Source organism: Juglans regia, chromosome 3 (genome assembly GCF_001411555.2).
Source record: "Juglans regia cultivar Chandler chromosome 3, Walnut 2.0, whole genome shotgun sequence".
In the NCBI taxonomy this organism is placed as follows: domain Eukaryota; kingdom Viridiplantae; phylum Streptophyta; class Magnoliopsida; order Fagales; family Juglandaceae; genus Juglans; species Juglans regia.
Window position 1 is genome coordinate 20731943 of NC_049903.1, and position 17961 is coordinate 20749903.

Consider the following 17961-nt stretch of genomic DNA (forward strand, 5'->3'; position numbering starts at 1 on the left):
CCCTCATAAAAGTGGGCTAAGCCCACAACCATGAAAACCCACAAACTGGAGGACAGAGGCCCACAAAACAATAATTAGAGGCCAGTAGCCATTGCGTGCAAACACAAAATTCAAATCCAATCATCATCAATCACTAATTAATGACATAATGGGCAAGATGATCTCCAGCGTGATATATGCCCAGAATACCCACCTAGTGTATTAATTCCCTTCGAGGTAATGGCTAATTAATAGCCCTAACAATCTACAATCCAATGAGGATTAGAGGAAATCGCGCCAGGAGGCAAGCCCCCTCATCACATGGCCAACCCATATAAATAAAGGTCAAAGAATACGTCTGATGTAACTTTTGACCATCCTGAAATCTGAAACATGACTCTCAAAGCAATATACTCACTTAGGCATCAATGTGTCCCTTAACACTCCCAACCCCACCTACTTTCTGATTGCTGGTTACTCGAAGCCGTTAGCAAAAGTTATGAAACATGTCTACAACAGTCATCATCACATTAGAGACCGATGAGTTTATTTCTCAACTCCAATTGAATCTTATATTAAGCATTTATAGCAAGTATATAATAAAATCTTAAGTAATTATGTTTTTAAGTTTCATTTCATCTAGCCTAATGTGATGGGATATTCCCATTTTCACATCATAAGTACTTGCCAATTCTTCGTGGTTAAGATTGTTCGGAGGCTAAGTTGGTGCCATTTACGGACACTTTGACCTCTTGCTTGAAGGGAAGTGTTCTATGGATCCATTAGGTGGATTAATAGTGTGTGAATGAGATATACGATTTTTTAGTCTTTTTTTTTTGCCCAAAATCAATGTCTTTGAGTAGGCCTTGTAGTTCATTCACCAAATGTCCCTTCCACATATATTTCAAAACAAAAAAAATGTCCCTTCCACATAATAGGACCAAAGAAATCCAATTTATACTCTTGAGTAGGGATCACAATTCGTGTTCGCATCATGTCAAGTTATTAGTATTAGACTATATAGGATCAATTCGAACATGACCTGTTTAATTAAACAAGTTAGACCGTAAAATTTAATAATCAGATAAACAGTCTCAAAGTGTGTAAATTCCACCTAATGAAGTACTTAGTACATTATGAAAAATTGGATTTTTTTCATGTAGATTCTAAGTGTGTCTCACTTTTTCAAAAAGACTACGGGAGATTTTCAAACCCCATAACTATGCAAATCATTTTCTTTTCTAGAGCGAAATAAAATTAAACATGTTCGTCAATTACTATATAAGATATTTGTTAATTCAAATAAAACCTTTGAAAAACATCAATCTCTCTCTTCCAAACAATATATTTTATTTTCAAAAAGGTCTTATTGTCTAAATGATTCACTAGATAATTTACCATCTTCTTAATCTTCTAATTATCTGATGATATTTGTTAACAAGAGATGTACGGAACTCAATTTCTCCTGCCTACCTAAGAAAAATTATGAAGTGGTATTGCAAGTGAAATATATATTTCATGCAATACACAAGCAAGTGAAAAGAAGAACACATGACTAGAATAAAGGAAAAAACATGGAAAAAGAGTTCAATAGGATGAAGTGGAAATTTTCGCTATGGACAATGAAGAATGTGACACCCAGACTTCCCAGTCTAGCGAGAGGACCGGGTTGAGGCACATCAGACACAAGAATCCAAGTCATTTGTCCTTAAGGAGGGTAATATATCTCATATCAATGTCTGCTTAGCATCCATGTTATTAGATATTTCTATAGCGAGAGCATGTGAGCATTTAAGTAAAACTTAATAAATAATAAATAAAATATTCAATAAAAACCATCATCTTTTTTATAGCATAACTTCTTAAAACAACTGAACTAGGTGCAGGAGATCTAGAGCTTACAATCTCTCCTAGACAGTCCCTAGCTATTTTCACATATAAGGGTTAATCGAGTTGTGTTTTCTTATTTTGAGAATAAGGAACTAACTAGTTGGAGCTAAGTCATCATTAGAGACCATTTTGTATTGAGGTATGAACATGGAATGGAAATGCAGTGTGCCTGGGCGTATTAAAATGAACTGAAGGATATAATTTCATCACCAAGAACAAAGAGCATTCATTCATATACTTACAAGCATGGAAGCCAAAACCAACGAGTTTGATATTACATAAAACAACATGACATTCCAACAGATAGTTGACATGCAAGGATGCTGCCATCTTCTGCTGGGTTATTACCTTTATTTCTCAAAAGTACAGTAGTACTTGATATTCATCATCAGTTAATAGTTTAAAAAGATGATCTAGAGAAATAATCAGTTCTTGCAGTAGTTCTGAGGTCGCTTGATCCTTTTAACAGATCAAATGAAGTGAGAGAATATGGAAGGAGTATGACATCCATGTCCTTGCCAGCATTTTCAAGTGGACTCTGGGTCTTTTTGACCTGTATACATACAATGGAAGACAATAAGTTTATGCTGGGGAAATATTTGACCCATATTTTATTTAGAGCTATATGTTATTTCCCCTTTGTCAACTTTACTGTTCAACAGAAAATATTCTTTCTCCTTTGTCAAATTTTCTTCTCCTTTTTATTTCATACTGCAATTTTTTGTTTGTAGTAGGTTGTGGGAATCATGAAAGCATGTATAGACCAAGAGATATGATCCTATATACTTATTACATTGACAAGAACATGTGAAGTAAGGACAATCTAAAAACTTACCTACAAAAAGCATGTAGAAGTATATCTGAATGTCTAGAGAAGCCCCCAAACAATTCAGAAGACATGTTTTCTAATCTACTGAAAAAGCGATTCCTGAATTACCTTAGTTGGCTCGTTGAAGGAATTCTCATCCATCGGATTACCAGAGGTGAGTACGGTCTTTGTCGACCCGGATAACTGTATTGTGGAGTTGGGCTCCAATCCGTCCACACTTATCTTGAGATTAACTGTGTCATTCCCAAAGTTCACAATCTGCAAAAAGTAAAAAATAAAAAATATCTCAAATTAATAGCAGTGCCACATAGATAGAAAAGCCATATTCCATTCAATTCCAAAAGCGAACGATGCAGCTATCAAATTCAAAATAACTAAAGAGCTAGAAAACCATTTCTCTGCCATTATCAACCCATGCATGCAATAAGATATTCGTGTAAACAAGTAAACAGATAATACGCCTGAACAAAGTAAAATCTGTGAAGATGTTTGAATTGGAAGGTGCTGGAAAATGGGGTAGGAAGCATTGCAGTATAAAAATAGTGAGGTCAGTCATGAGGAAGCACACCTTTATTCTTAGGTAACTCTTGTTATCACCCGAGTTTTCCCACATAATTGCAGATGCAATAAGCTGGGAAGTGGATGTATTTGTTTGGAGTGTTGAATGAAGAACAGTTGCTGAACTTGACTCCCTGAAAAAGTGTTGTGCCCAGTAGCTTGGTGTTCCATATAGCTGTGAAGAGTTAAAGACAACTGCATCTGGACTCCACCTTAATAGAAAGTTTTTCAGTCTCAGTATAATAATTATATAAAGGTTGAATTTTCACTTTCAAAGTAAAATATATGAGATTTTATTTTATGATAAAATCTTGAGAGAAATTACCGCCTGTCATTGTCATTCACAAAAAGTGGTGCATAGCTTGCCATGCTAACTACATCACTGCATTGAAGAAAGAAATGGAAGCCCTTAGCAGCTTTTCTTTCTAATTGGTGTTAAAACTTTTACAAGTATAGAAGCTAATTAATTGCAAAAGAAATTGAAGATCAAGATCCTTAATTTATTCACACAAACCCATCTGACTCCAGGATTTAGGGACGTTTGAGAGACATAGCATTGTCAATTTCAGAAAGTTAATGAAAATCAAAGCAGTTTATATTCCAAAAAAAAAAAAAGGCAGTTTGTATACTCTCTTAGTACTTATCAAACTAAATGGGCATAGGTTTCCATTTTACATGTTTTACCTTTCTTATATACTTTTACCATCTGCTTTCTTTTTCACTAAACTAGAGACCTGATTAGAAGCTAATATTTTCATTGTTCTGCAGCTTGTACATATCGCACACATCTCCTTAGCATGAATTTATAACTACATAAAGGCTCAGGCTCAAAGCACTAGCTTGGTTAGCAAAGCATGAACAGCAACAGAAAAGGAAAGGCCAAACACTGCCTAATGGCAAGAACCCTCACAAGAGGTGGGCTCCACATCGGATGTCTTCTAGAATAATGGTTCTTCACCCAACACTCCCTATCTGGTTGTGCGGGTGAGCCTTAAGGATTCCCACTTTCCTCAACAAAAGGAAAAGCAAAGAAAAGAAAGAACAAAATGAAAGAAAGGAAGAAAAGCAAAAGACAGTTCAGCAAAGAATTCTACTTCGATTCCACTCTATTTGAGAATCCATGAATTTTACGCACCTACAGTGGTAGCAACGATGGGAAAGGCAAATAACAAGTGAGGTGGTAGATTTATAAAAGGATCTTACAAAATATTTTTACAAACTGATGTGACTCGATGTGAGAAGTCAGATCTACTTTACAATAAAAAGAGTTTTGCAATATGACATCTCAAATCAAGCCACATCAATTTTTAGGTTTACTTTAATAGAATTCTTTGTAGACCAAGCATTTCCCATAACAAGCCAACCGTGTTATGCCTTCATTGGGAGAGGGGGCCCCCACCATACACCTTTGCTCGAAGCCATATCATTTCTTATATCACACCCTCTACACTATAAGACCAATCTATTGTCTTTTGGGTGACACCTTTTGTTAAAACCTAATAACTCTTTTGTTGGCAGATGCCTTTGTTGCACAGGACCAAAACATCTTACATGACGTCAAGGAGAAATGTTCAACGTTATTAAGGAAAAATGTTAAAGGAAACTTGGGGGAAAATGAAGAAAGTTCATGCAAAGAAAAGAGAAATTAGGAAAAAGGAGATCTCAAGCAGAATATAAATGCAAACAAGTTCATTATTTTCGTTTTGATCAGTACACATAATTGATCCTGAGAAGCAAAAAAGTTCATTATTAAAGTCATTTCTCAAAGAAAAATAACTTGGTAACATTAATTTGCCTTATTTACATCTCCATATGAGACAATGGATTTCTTATCAGACCACAAAAACTATCGAGTTATTGACCATTCAAAATTTCGCTCCATCGTATATTAAAGTGACCTATACTCAATACTTGAGTATAGTTAACTTAATAAGATTCAGAACCATTTGCTATTAATGAATTTGAATAACAAATTCAGTTGACAATTAAGTTTGAAGAACTTGTATTGGTTGTGGTGCAGTTCATGAGTGCATAATACGTGTTGGCATTTTTAACTAGAAGTCACCTCTTCCATGATCAAGACAAATCTATTTGTAGTTTTTTCAGATAAAATGCCTAATTTCACCACTAGCTATGAACTATATGACTATAAGTTTGCAAGTCATTAGCAAATATAACTTCGGTGGACTAATCTCGTTAAACACACCTGAATCATGTTCTTAATGGCTTGGGAACTACATACAATTTATCTCATGAGATATATACGAATTGAAATAAATAGATATGCCCAGGGAATAAACACATTCATCTAAGAAAATAAACAATTTTTTAATAATAATGCACAAGTTTAATTGACTTTTAGAACACAATTCTAACATTTAAATTAGGTAAATGACTTTTAGAACACAATCGTCAAATTTGGACTGAACTGAAGTAATTGCAAGCACAATTTTACAGCAAGCAAGTACAAAAATTACATCAAACCTGTTCTGTTCAATCCCAATAAGGAATGCAGCCTCGGCCAGTGCTGCTAAAAGATTTCCTTTGCCAGCATTAACCCCATTTACAGCATACTCACTTACAAAAGCCTGATGCATATCAATGAAAAGCCTCTAAGCATTTGATCAAATGCATATATTATATCATACAGGGACAACATCACACCTTTGGACCTTTACGTGATATAAGATCGAACCGATGAGCCATCGAAAACATGTCCTTGGCAGATTTATAAACCTAACCAAAACACCAGAGTAAGATGATTTTGTACCTCGTTACCCAACAAAGGATGAAAAAAATTCTATCATAAGACATAAAAGATCATTGAAATGGCTCCATTCACATATCAGTACAAGAAATAAAGATGAGAATTTTACATGATAATCATACAAATCTGCAGGGTGATCCAACTTTTGAGAAAACCTGTCACAATTTGTGATAATTTTGACGTCTGGATAAGCCTTCTTTATGGCATTATAGAACTTGAGGTAATTTCCTGGTCAATGAAAAAAAAAAAAGAGGAAAGAAAAGAAAAAAAAAAAGAGTAAAGTCATAAATCAGATGCATCACTCAGAATCTGTATTGCAGTGACAATTTTTTTTTTCTTCCGAATTCTTTGGTTTCTAAATATATTTGGAAGGAATAATGGTTGTTGCAACAACTAAATTATAACACACAAGCAGTCAGTCAAATTAAGCAAGCAGTAACACTTCCAGAAACCAAAGTTAAAAGTGTTTTTCTGGAAGCACTCAACTTTTGGTGCGCACAAGTACAAAGGAAAAATAAATACACCCATCTAGCATTTCAAGAATTCAGGTACTATAACTTCCCGTAGCTAACTTTCCAGTGAGGCATGTAAAATATGAGAACGACTCCATTCAATGATGAGAGATTTTAAAGGTGTTGCTAACAGAAGCTTAAATGACAAGAGAGAAACTTGATTCAAAAAAATGTTTTGCAGGAATGAAGCATCATGGAGGGAAAGAAAGCTGCAATAACATGAATTTCTTGCAATGCAATAGTATCTCAGAGTATCGTACCATTTGTTCCTCTTTATTTTGGAACTGAAGATATGCAACTAGTTAGCATTGCCAGTTTAGTATTGCAATGATTTTTCTCCATTAGGATAATACCCAGAATAAATGTTTTCCAAGTCATTCTAAATTGAAAGAATGTGTGTGTGGGTGGGTGGGTGTGTGTACACACTATGCAAGGGTATGCATAAGAGAGAGAGAGAGATTGTGGGCCCTATCTAGCCCAATAAGGATCATGCTTATGACTGTTGAATCAGATTTTTCCTCAGTACATAGGAGTTTGATAAATAACACCATCAGACATGAGGAAAATTATAATGCCCAATAAAAAGCGACAAAAAGTGCATTAATTATGTATGACTGAGTAGAATAGGACAAAATGTGAAATAGACTTTACTGACTCGGAAAGAACCTACAGAAGAAGCTCTGGAGTATTTGACTCAGATACATTAACACGTTTCCCATATAGATAGGTGATTCCTACTCAAATTAGTAAATGTATGGAGAAGATCATCTTTTGCTCAATTTATAATCTCTATAGAGGCATCCAATCTATCTGTTAAATAATAACTAAGAAAATAATAATAATAACATCAAAACATAAATGGAACCTCGGTAATTCTTTTTCCCGCAATCCTCATTCCCAAGAGCAACATGTCTCAAGTCAAAAGGTTCTGGATGTCCCATTGCAGCTCGCATAGAGCCCCATGTAGAATTAGGATAACCTCTAGCAAACTCAATACTATCGAGGGCTTCCTGTACTCAAGTCATTAATCATCAAAGAATAAAAATATCGTCTTTTTAGCACCAAAAAGTGAGGCTGAATTGTACAGAACATGAATTGAGCTATGAAGCTCTGTTATGGTAAAGGGTGATTGAGTAGGAACTTGATCAACTTAATGTAATAGGAAGCAACAAACGCATATACTTACTTGCACAAAAGGCATGACACTGGAAGTACTAACTTGATCATTATGACTGATCCCTGTATAATTGGTTGATTATATAAAGTAACAAAACATATATTATTCAATTGCTAGATTGAAAAGACAAACAGTTAGAATCACAAGCATTGGTGAAGTACCATTATTGAACACCCATACTGGCAATGCACCTAGGTCCTCTGATAGCTGCAGAAAACAAAAAATAATGTTTTAAAATCTGCTCAAGAATCTTATAATGGAACATTCTCAGGTGATTAGTAATGCTAACACTCCACCCCCAAAATTAAAGAAGATGCCTACTTGTAGAAACTCAAAGTAACCAAGTCCATCATCCGTCCAGTACATCCAAATATCACCAAAGTGCCCCGGTCTCTCCTCCCAGGGTCCAATGGTTGCTTTCCAACGAAATGCATTTCTTAACCAATCACCTTCAACAAAGGAGCCACCTGATGCAACATAATTTGGAGGGCACACATCATTAGTTAGGTAGTAACTTCTGAGGAATAAAACATTATTTATGTAATAGCAATTAAACTATGATGTCAACCCTTGCTCGGTCAATTAACAAACAGAAAAAGCCCAATGTACATGCCAAAATTTACAGCACCTTTATAACCCATTTGAAGCTGCTGTTTCTTTTTGAATGGGGTGCGGTTGGAGGTAGTGTTGGGAACAAAGATATAGAGGATAGAAAATGACCGATCCTTTCATGAGTTTCTTGCTCATTTTCTCGCAGAAGTTCTTGGACAAATTTATGATTAATATTGGAAAAGAAAAAAAAAATGTATAAAGAAAAGCCAAAATGGGGACGTCAACCAAGAACACAGAATAACAAATAAATAATAACAACAGCTTAAGATTTAAAGTTGGGAGCATCTATAATACTTAAGAAAGAGTTCAAAGAGGCAACAAAAAAAAAAAAGCTGGGGGGTGTGAATAAAGACCCATCTGAACAAAACTTCAAGAAAAGTCACTTGATTTCACTCATGGATTCTCCACACCATCAAAAGCACACCTGCTATGTAATATGTATCAAATAGTCTTCGACACAAATAAGCATTCAAAAGAATGAACGACCATGTGCCTAAAGGGAAGAAGTCGATAAAGTTTTATGGAAATATAAGCGTCAGCATCACAAATATTACACTCAATCTTCAGAAGCCTGTATAATGCAGTCTAAATATTCCTAAGAATAACTAATTCTCAACACAAACAATTTTTGCTCACCTGGAAATCTGATAAATTTTGGCTTTAGATCTGCCAGCATTTCAGCAAGCTCACTACGGAAACCATGTCCCTGTGCCAAGACAGATTTTGTTGAAGACTAACAAGACCTCAAAGGGATGCATGTACTAAGCCATAACAAGAGGCTTTCGGTGAGCATTCAGGTTAAAACTTGACAATAAGTAAATATATAATTATTTTGAACTACTTGCACAGAAGATATAAACTTCCAATATGACCCAATCAAATTAAGTTTATTTTTGAACTTCCGCAAATTAGTTCAATCCTAACATGAATCAGAATGCGAAAATTGATCAAACAAGCTTTATACTTTTTCTTTCAGCATGTATTACTTTTCAATATCATTAAGTGGGTATCACTTTCACAAATTTAAGGTGGTGTAATAGTGGCTGAACACTAGTCAAGTAGATGATAAAAATTGCACAATCTATGAAGTTTGTTTAAGATTTTTCATAGAATGGCTATTAAAAATGTGTTCATTATATCTTCTTTTGTTTTCACTCAATGGATTTTCCCAGGATAAATTCCAAAATTCTCATATGACCAGCTCAATTTATACTGTATTGTAAAGGGGTTGATATCAAAGAAAGAAACAACAATAGCTTAATGTAATGCAGCAGATAATTACCACTTTCAGTGACTGCAAGAGACCTTTTGTTGTTAGATTCTGGGAAGACAGAAAGATTGCAAACAATTTCATGTTTGTAACATTTTCATTTTGGTAAAATATTAGACCAACCACCCTATTCTAATTTTTTATTCTTTTAGCAAGGAGTAGATCGTCTAGAAGCTGAGATCATGCCACAAGAATTCTAGTTCACCATAAATTTCCGTATCCGGATTAACAATTGATTATCGAGGCAAGGTGGCCTTAAATGAAGAACGAGTCTTCTTAAACCATCTTATATTCAAAAATCTATATTTCTTAATGAATATAATTTCAGAATCAAGATTTACATACTATAAGTTGCATGCCATGCATCAGGCATAATAAACACTAGGGTAAGTGTATAAATTCCATTTCATGGTATTGGATGTGGACGATGTGAAGAAAAGGGAAAGCTCACAAGCAAAATCCATCGACACCCCATCACATAAGATGAACAGTAAATTCAATGATCGTCCCTCAAGAAGACATTCAACTCATACATTAATAAACTTCTATCATAATTGTATCACATGTACATGCATAATCTATCTTATATATGTAAATAAACCAAAGTTTGTGTAACGCCCTAATAGAAAAGCTCAAACCACATAGCCTATACTCCAAAAGGACTAATCAACGATACAATTGGAACCTTATTGGAATATTATAAAGAGTAAGAACTTCTCATTTGCAAGCAATGTGAGATCTCATACACCACCTATCATTATCCTTGTTATATGGGGTATCACAATCATCCTTATCCTTATCATATGGGGTATCACAATCTATCCCCTTTAAATTCCCGACGTCCTCGTTGGGTTAGTCCGTCGGAGGTGGTGCGGCTGAAGTCCCATATTTCGGGTTAGGAAAAACTCTGATACTATTGTAACGCCCTAATGGAAGGCCCTAACCACATGGTCTATACTCCAAAATGACTAGTCAATGATACAATTGGAGTTCCATTGGAATCTTATAAAGAGCAAGAACTTCTCATTCCCAAACAATGTGGGATCCCATATACCACCTACCCTTATCCTTATCATATGGGGGTATCACAGTTTGAGTGCATGCATACTTCATGTAATGACCATATATGACTTCAGAAAGAAACAGATACCTTATATGTATCCATGGGCATTGCTGACACTTGGTCAAACCAAATAACTCCTTTTCTGGTTGTAGTCAATTGAAGTCTTGAATTAGGATTTGTGGCATTGGCTTCCAACAGGACCTCCATCTTTGTCCAATTTGAGACTTCACAAGAAGAAGCTCTGAGAGGCAGTCAAATTTATTTCAAAAGATGCATTAGCCCTGTTTGATTAGATAATATTTAAAGAACATTGAAAGAATGTACAAATGTTGCTCACATTATGTCATGAGTTGCCAGTGTCTCCAAGCCATTTGGGCCCGTCAATGACATGGATACATTAATTGCTCCTAATGAACGAACATACAGAACCACTTTGTATTTCTTTCCTTTCTCAATATTCTGAAAGAAAACAAAAGTGAGTTTGTACCAAATCAGAAGTTTGAAAGAATAACTTGGTAGAATTATGATATAAAAGATGCAGGACATAGTGTGATACCCCATATGATAAGGATAAGAGTAGGTGGTGAATGGGATCCAACAATTCTTGGAAAGGAAAAATTCTTACTCTTTATAAGGTTCCAATGGGACTTCAATTGTATCATTAACTAGTTCTTTTGGAGTATAGGCCATGTGGTTTGGGTCTTCCATTGGGGCATTACAAATGGTATCAGAGCCAGGTTCCAAACAGAAATGTGGGACTTGAGCCATGTTACCTACAACGGACAAGCCCGACGAGAATGTAGGGAATTTAAGGGGGGTGGATTGTGATACCCCATATGATAAGGATAAGGGTAGGTGGTGAATGAGATCCCACATTGCTTGGGAAGGAAAAATTCTTGCTCTTTATAAGGTTCCAATGGACTCCAATTGTATCATTGACTAGTCCTTTTGGAGTATAGGCCATGTGGTTTGGACCTTCCATTGGGGCGTTACACATAGCATCCTGTTGCCGAAACACCTAAACATCCTGAAACCCATATGGACTGTAACATTCAAGATTTTCCCAAAAACAAAAGTTGTATTCCCTACACACAGGATTAAATTTTTTAACTATTCCAGATAAGAGAGAGAGAGAGAGAGAGAGAGAGAGAGAGAGAGAGAGAGAGAGAGAGAGAGAGAGAGAGAGAGAGAGGCATTATGCAAATTAGTGATCTTGTCGTAAAAAAGGCGTCAACTTACCATGCCCCAAAAGCCCGGGTTATAAATACCAACACCCCCAGCAGGACAGGTATTGGTACCTTCTGTGTCACATAGTATCTCCATTCGGAGTGCAACCTTATTGTGCTCAAAACATGATGAGCGCTCCGTGGACAGTGTAAGGGATGAGTACTCATCCCCAATAATAGACCAAGGGTCTATGTTTGAGGGGATCTCTGGTCCTCCAGCTTCAAAACCTGGAAAAGAAACTATATAAGAATCCCTAAAGCTAAAATAGAAGGAAGAGGTCTTGTATTTAAAAAGCTGGTTGTACAAGACAATATCAAAGTCATAAAATTTATACGAAAGTTCGACAAACATATATTTTCTTTTTTTTGGCACTAATGCCAAGCAATCAGCTTCATGGATAGTTGGATCCCAAATATAACTTTTAAGAATCTCAAAATTATAAATGTTTTAAAATCTCAGTACTGGAGACCAGCACATAATGAAACACTGATTCCTCCCTCCCTCTTCTTTTACCATTGTAAGGGTGATCTAGTATTTCAGTTTGAACACCCCAAATGCCAGAAATCAAACAGAAATGAAAAGTCGATTTCTTCTTCTTCAAACTCTTTTGTAGTTCAGAGTATATAGAAATGACCTCTGTTGCTCACAAGCTCTGCCCACAACCCTCCAGCACCGGCATGGTTAATCTCCTGCAGAAAAGCATTTGAGAGAATGAATATTCACCATAGTCACAAATTGTTATTATACACTCAACCATTGAAGATTCATCATACACATCACGAGGGCTCACAAATGCCATACTAATTTAAACCATTTAGTTTTAGCTTTAGAGACGTTTCATAAGATTGACATCAAATGAAGCATGGCTAATCTGATCAATCATGTTTCCGTATACAAAATCCAGAACTCCATGGCGGTACTTTCATCGAATTCCTCACTTTTTAAGAATGCAACTATATTATTGTGTGCATGTGCATATAGATAAATGGAAATAATTATTAATTTGTACAGGCGTACCGCATGCAACTTCGACACAAGTCTTGTGGGAAAAAAAAAATACCATTTTGATAAGAATATTATTATAATTTTAAAAAAATTTAAAAATAAAATTAACTAAACTTACAGTAACGTAGCATTGCTATTTTTTCAAATAACCTGTGCGGAGACCATAGGTGTGTGCACAATTGCACGTGTAAAAACTCGAAGCACAACAAAGTTACAACATAGACTGCATCTAGAGCACAAGCAGGAATTCAGTATAAAAAAAATGCGAAAATGATTTAAAAAACAAAAGCAAAAAGCAAGCAATAGAGACAACAACATACAAGAAACTCAAACAGCGTTGAAGAGGATGTTCATAATTCCAGGTCGACAACTAACCTCAAAAAATATTCCAAAAAGTGTTTCGGGTATTGGCCGTCCCAATGCTTCAGAAGCATTTACAAGAAGAAATGCTGTTTGGTTGGCGTCATCTCCAATAGAAAGACACTGAGGCACAAAAAAACTCCCAATGAAAAAGCAAAGCAGAAGAACACTCATGTAAGGAACATTGCAAGAACCCATCTTGTCCTCAGCACATCTGCTCTATTCACAACCTTATGAAGAGAAAGGAGATTGATTATTCAGTTATATTCTGATGAATTCAAGAGAAAAAGGAGATAGATTGATAAGCAATTACACTGGACTGATACCTCACAAATTTAGTTGAAAGCGAAATTTAACAGCTGAGAAAATCTAAGAGCGCGCGAGGAGTGACAAGAGTGTTGTTGGAAGTAGGAGCTTCACTGTTTTTTTGTCTCTGCCGGAGTTTATTACAACAAGAGCTTTTATAGTTGGGTTAAGAGAGAGTCTTTGCCTTGCTTTCACGTAAGCTGCTATTTTTCAGGCGGTGGATTTCAAGCTACAGCGACTTCCTCGTTTGTTTGTGGACCCCTCGCCCGCGATTCCATCTTCCGATTCTGCTCATTGGGTGCAAAAAAGACGTTGAAATTCAAAATACTTCTAATTTTATGAGTTATGCTACACCTATCGAGATGTACCCCAATAAATTCTCCCGAGAAGGCGAGATTTGGCCTTTTATTTTATTTTTTTTCATACATTTTTTTATAACCTTAATTATTTAAAAAATATTTCCTTGATCACTAAATTAAAAAAAAAAAAAAAAACTATTGGGATCCACTGTTGGGATCCATTATCAGTGGGTTTAGTATTTTCCTAACTCCATATTTTTAAAATTTTCATATAATCATTATTTTTCATTTAATTATTAATTAATCATTAAAATTTTTTCAAACTCACAAAAAGAAAACATAAAACTCTATGCAAATTTCTCAAACTTTTAAACAAAAATTATATTCAAATTTTTTAAAATTTTCTTAATATTTTTATTCAACTTTTTCTTTTTACTTTCTCGAAACACAATAAAATATCAAAACTTAAATAATTTCATTACTATTCAAAAGTTATTTTATTACTATTTACAGTTATTTTAAGATATTCTTAATATCCAAAAAAGCTCTTAATTTTCCCAAAAATCATGTCTTCTTAGCAGTGTGGATTGTGTATTTTCTATACTGATTTACAAGTCTAAAGATAAAAAATTATTAGGTATTTTTAAAGAACAGATGACCTTATACACTAATAAGATGTAGTTTTGCCTCTGATATTCTTTTAAAAATAAATAGTTTTTTGTAATGTTCAAAATGTGTAAAATTATTAAATTACTCGAGACCTCATTCATGAAGACTCAAATAAAAGTTTTTGCACTCTTACTTCCAAAACTGAATTCACTACAAGAAAAATGAATATTTATGACGGATTATTTGTGACGAAAATGACTATTTGCGATTAAAACATACTCATTTTAAAAAGAAATAATCATTTTAGCAGTAAATAGTTTGCTACAAATAAGCAATTTTCTTATAGTAAAAATTTGATTCAGTAAATAATTAAATGTTTTGTAATTAGGGTTGTGATTAAGATCAACAGTAAATACCATATTAAATTTAAGAGACAAATCATATCATGTAGATTGTTGAGTAAGAATTTTCAAAATTTGCAAATATAGGCCGGTTTCCGATTGCTGCCAGTTTTAATTTAATTACGATATACTGTAATTATTATCAAATTTAAGCTATCACAAATAGTTCATCTTAATGCGGTGATGAAAAGATAAGGGTTGATGAATAATCTCACGTCATTGTAATAAAATACGAGTAAAATAGAAGTTTTGTATAAAGTTATTAATTTTTCAATTACAAATAGCCACTTGATTATTGCTTTTTGAATTGAAAATACGAGGAAATAGTAATCATTCACTCTTGAATGTTTTGTACTCATGAGTATTGAATGTTTCACACTCATAAATAAAGCATTATTGACATATTTAATCCTAAAATACTATATATAGTAGTGGAGTGCTCAAGCGCCGTACAGTCGCTTTGAAAAAGAGTGAAGTCTACTATAAAAAAATTAATTTTTTTTTCATGTGGGTCCTGTATTTATTCACTTTTTTTCAAAGTGATTGTATGGTACTTGCATACTCACGACTGTAACTATCATTTCTCTTAATTAAAAGAACACGAGGAGTTTTGTTTTATGCATATGATGTGTTGCGAGTTAGCTAGTTTAATCTATTTATATAAAAAGGAGGGAAATGAGTCTTGTCGTGTTAATCTATTTCGAATTAATTATTAAACAGATTAAAATAAGTGACACGACACAGCACGTTATTTAAATGAGTCATGTTAGCCTGTTAGGATTTGCAAGTCTGAACCGTTTAGTTTAATGAGTCGTGTTTAGATTGACTTATATAGTCGAATGTTCATAATTTAACACGACACAAACACGATCCGCGAATATGAATTGCCACCCCTAAATTTGCTAATATAGGGTTCTAATTGCTGCCCAAGTTGAATAACTAAGATACTCTGTAGGATTATTTTACAATTTTAGCTAGCTATCACGTAATAATTCAAAACACATTCCAGTGTCATCACCCTGTGTATCAACACTACTTTCGCAAGCCCTTTTGACCAAAAAAAGAAAAAAAAACGAAAAGATAAAGGGTTAATGAACAATCTCACATCATCATAGTAAAATTGGAGTAAAATAGAAGTTTTGTACAAAGTTATTTTTCAATTACAAATGACCACTTGATTATTACTTTTCGAATTAAAAATACGAGGAAATAGTAATCATTCACTCTGGAATCTTTCACACTCATGAATAAAGCATTGTATAATCACAAAAATATTTCACAAAAATAAATTCACAAATTGATGTGGCTTGAAATAATATGTTAGATTGTAAAACCATTTTTATTATAAAACAGATCTAACGTACCACATCAAGTTATATTAGTTTATAAATTTATTTTTGTGAAATTTCTTTATAGCTATAGTATTTCTCGAAAGAGAAAAGGCGAAGGCCAAATTTGGCAACAGAAAGTTTTCATCTACCTTAAGTGATTTTTCATCTACAGTTTAAGTTTTTATTTTTCAATTTCTTTCTAAAACATACAAAATTCTCAAAAACATCTTATTCAAAGACTTTTCCCATTTTTTTCAATTAGAAATATTTGGACTTCTGAATGAGGCCACTTAGTTAAGATTTCCATTATTCAGCTAAGGTAATGAAAAACACGGTGCAATTGAAACATGAAAAATTAGCTTTTCTCTATTTAAATAAATAATAAAAACAATTAGAACTATAATTTATTATTTAAACTTTTATGGTTGGACTCACAACTTTTACAAAACATATCAACTTTGTCTCAATTTCATTTTTCAATATGCATAGAAAAACTTTCTAACAATTTTTTTAAATGAAATAGAATTTTTTTTTAAATGAAATAGAAATTTCATTAATGAAATTGGCATTTACAGTGGATTGAATAAAAAGTACAACGTAATCTACAACAATAAGCTCTGTAATTCCTTGTCGTGCTTCCTTAGGTCACATTTAGGGCCTGTTTGGATTCCGGTATGAGTCTTAAAAAGTATTTAAATAGTTTTAAAAGTTCTTTAATAGAAAAATCAAATTGTTTGGATACTACATATTAAAACATTTTTAATCTCAAATAAATTAAAAAGTACTTTGAGGAAGTTTATCCTCAAATGTGTTTTTCTCGATAATGCAGAATGTAATTCAAATTTTAAAAAAACTGTCAATGGAGGAAAATACCCATACAATTTTCAGATAATTACAACTTCCAAGTTTTCAAGGATATGGTCATAATCTTTCAAAATTCAAATAATCGTCATTTCTACCTTATAAAGCATTTTTTTTTTCTAAACAAACATATAACGTGTTTGAAAGTACTTTAAACATATGGTTACCAAAAAATAAATAACTTTTTTTAATAGTAAAATTTATTAAAAGTTAAAAGCTATAAACACTAAAGCTATTATAAGTTATATTTTTTATCGCAATCCCAAACTTGCACTAAAAAAACAGAGCAAACAAACGGATAAAAGGATATACAATGAATTGTGAGCTAACATGAGTTGGTGCCAAGTGATGATTAAATATAATAATTTCAACAAGACTTACATTTATGGCAATATATAGTTGCTTCAACTTTTCACAAGAGCTAAGATTGTTTATAAAAATGAGATATATTTTCTAACCAAATAAATATATTGAATATTAAAAAAAAAAAACATATAAAAGGGTGGGAGACTCGACAAGCACCTCACAACAATCAAAACAGTGACAAATAATAAAAAAAAAGGTTAAATGTGTGAAAAATATGACCACGGGAACATTCTCCCATGGATAGAGATCTTCTAGAGTTCTTGACCAAATTCTGAGTTCGAGAGTGGGAGAAAGATATATATATATATATATATATTAATTAGGTTTCATAGAACTTATTGAACATTCAAGAATTTAGTCATTTGTATATATAGTTATAGCCTATGTGATAGATACCAAGGGATAGTCGTCTTGCCTACCTAATCACTTGTGAGGACTTCAAGAAACCTTTGTAAGTCCCATTTACTACAATTGGAAAAAAAAAAATACTTTGTGACGGACATTTTGAGTGAGTGAAGTGTTCTATAAAATACTTTGCC

At 33.6% G+C, this 17961-nt stretch overlaps 1 protein-coding gene across 2 annotated transcripts; it reads right to left on the reverse strand.

The window, feature by feature from the left end:
* Positions 1-2079: 2079 nt before the first annotated feature.
* Positions 2080-13841, reverse strand: LOC108999343 (alpha-L-arabinofuranosidase 1-like). 2 transcript variants are annotated; one of them, XM_018976230.2, is made up of 18 exons: positions 13576-13841; positions 13265-13479; positions 12519-12573; positions 11897-12111; positions 10995-11116; positions 10745-10898; positions 8961-9030; positions 8034-8179; positions 7874-7919; positions 7722-7774; positions 7401-7545; positions 6133-6251; positions 5921-5992; positions 5741-5844; positions 3582-3638; positions 3267-3468; positions 2807-2956; positions 2080-2422 (listed from the first exon to the last, which is right to left on the reverse strand). In XM_018976230.2, exons 2-18 carry the CDS (start codon positions 13445-13447, stop codon positions 2270-2272), a joined length of 2046 nt encoding a protein of 681 aa, XP_018831775.1. In that variant the 5' UTR covers positions 13448-13479; positions 13576-13841; the 3' UTR covers positions 2080-2269. The 2 variants fall into 2 exon arrangements, with proteins under 2 accessions (XP_018831775.1, XP_035544801.1); XM_035688908.1 differs by lacking the exons at positions 10745-10898; positions 10995-11116.
* Positions 13842-17961: the final 4120 nt, after the last annotated feature.

Coding starts and splice junctions, on each gene's coding strand:
- LOC108999343 (XM_018976230.2), bottom strand. CDS start 13,447: ATGGGTTCTTGCAATGTTCCTTACATGAGTGTTCTTCTGCTTTGCTTT. Junction 12,574..13,264: donor TTTTTGGAATATTTTTTGAG/GTTAGTTGTCGA, acceptor GCTTTTCTGCAG/GAGATTAACCATGCCGGTGC. Junction 7,546..7,721: donor GTGTCATGCCTTTTGTGCAA/GTAAGTATATGC, acceptor ACTTGAGTACAG/GAAGCCCTCGATAGTATTGA.